The 1,103-nt window shown below is 44.6% G+C and overlaps 1 protein-coding gene across 1 annotated transcript; it reads right to left on the reverse strand.

Moving 5' to 3' along the window:
- Positions 1 to 584: 584 nt before the first annotated feature.
- Positions 585 to 791, reverse strand: SARC_16922 (hypothetical protein; the record flags this gene model as incomplete). The annotated part of the gene is made up of 1 exon (XM_014288975.1): positions 585 to 791. A coding segment is annotated over one exon (207 nt), but the record flags the coding sequence as incomplete, so codon positions are not given.
- Positions 792 to 1,103: the final 312 nt, after the last annotated feature.

Consider the following 1,103-nt stretch of genomic DNA (forward strand, 5'->3'; position numbering starts at 1 on the left):
TGTGTGTGTGTGTGTGTGTGTGTGTGTGTGTGTGTGTGTGTGTGTGTGTGTGTGTGTGTGTGTGTGTGTGTGTGTGTGTGTGTGTGTGTGTGTGTGTGTGTGTGTGTGTGTGTGTGTGTGTGTGTGTGTGTGTGTGTGTGTGTGAGTGACACTCGCATATATACTCCCACACACGCACTTCCATGAAAGTACACACACATATATATATAACCACACATACACTTCCATGAAAGTACACACACATATATATACTTGGACAAACTCAACATCTCCATACATAGTCACCCGAACGAACACGGACATATGTACACACAAACACAGACACGTATACTTATGCATCTTCTATTTGTACTTGAAAGCCCCCTTATGCCGCTTGCTTATGCTCGGGCAAAGTACCGAGTGCACTCTGCAGCAGACTGTTTTCTGAATCAATAATGTCTATCGCTGTGTTCGCGTGTGGGCATAAGGACACCTATACACATACGCACACACAGACTTTATTGCATGTATATATATATATATATATCTATACGTACAAATACACATACATACACACGTACACACACACACATGCACACACATACTTGTGCATCCTCTTGCTTGCGCTTGAGGTCCTCCTTAATAGCTTCCTGTCGCTCTAGCAATGTCCCCAGCACCCCCTTTAACGCCTCATTCTCTGCCTGCAGTGCGTCTATCTGAGCCTTTATCTGTGTTTCGTTGGCTTTGAGTTCGTCTACAGCCGCCTGATTGTCTGTGCATTCGTCGTCCTCCAGCTCAAGCTGCTTCTGCATGATGGCTAGCTTGTCTTGTGCTCTCTGTGGGTGTGCGAAGGACGATTGAACACATGTGTCGGTGTAGCCCAACACATGCGATGGGAGACCTTTCCTTATATATATATATATATGCCTTAAGGCCTAGCTGCTTCTACAGGATCAAATATTAGACGAGTGTGTGTCCTGGATGTCCAGTGTGCGACGGATAAGTGAACATACTTACATAACATAGGATCACTACCCTCAAAGTCATGCCATTCCTACAGGATGTGTCTCTTTGCTTATGCTATCTGTGAGTCAGTCTCTAACGAGTTGTTGAACAATATATAT

The sequence above is a fragment of the Sphaeroforma arctica genome (genome assembly GCF_001186125.1).
Source record: "Sphaeroforma arctica JP610 unplaced genomic scaffold supercont1.9260, whole genome shotgun sequence".
NCBI classification, from domain to species: domain Eukaryota; class Ichthyosporea; order Ichthyophonida; genus Sphaeroforma; species Sphaeroforma arctica.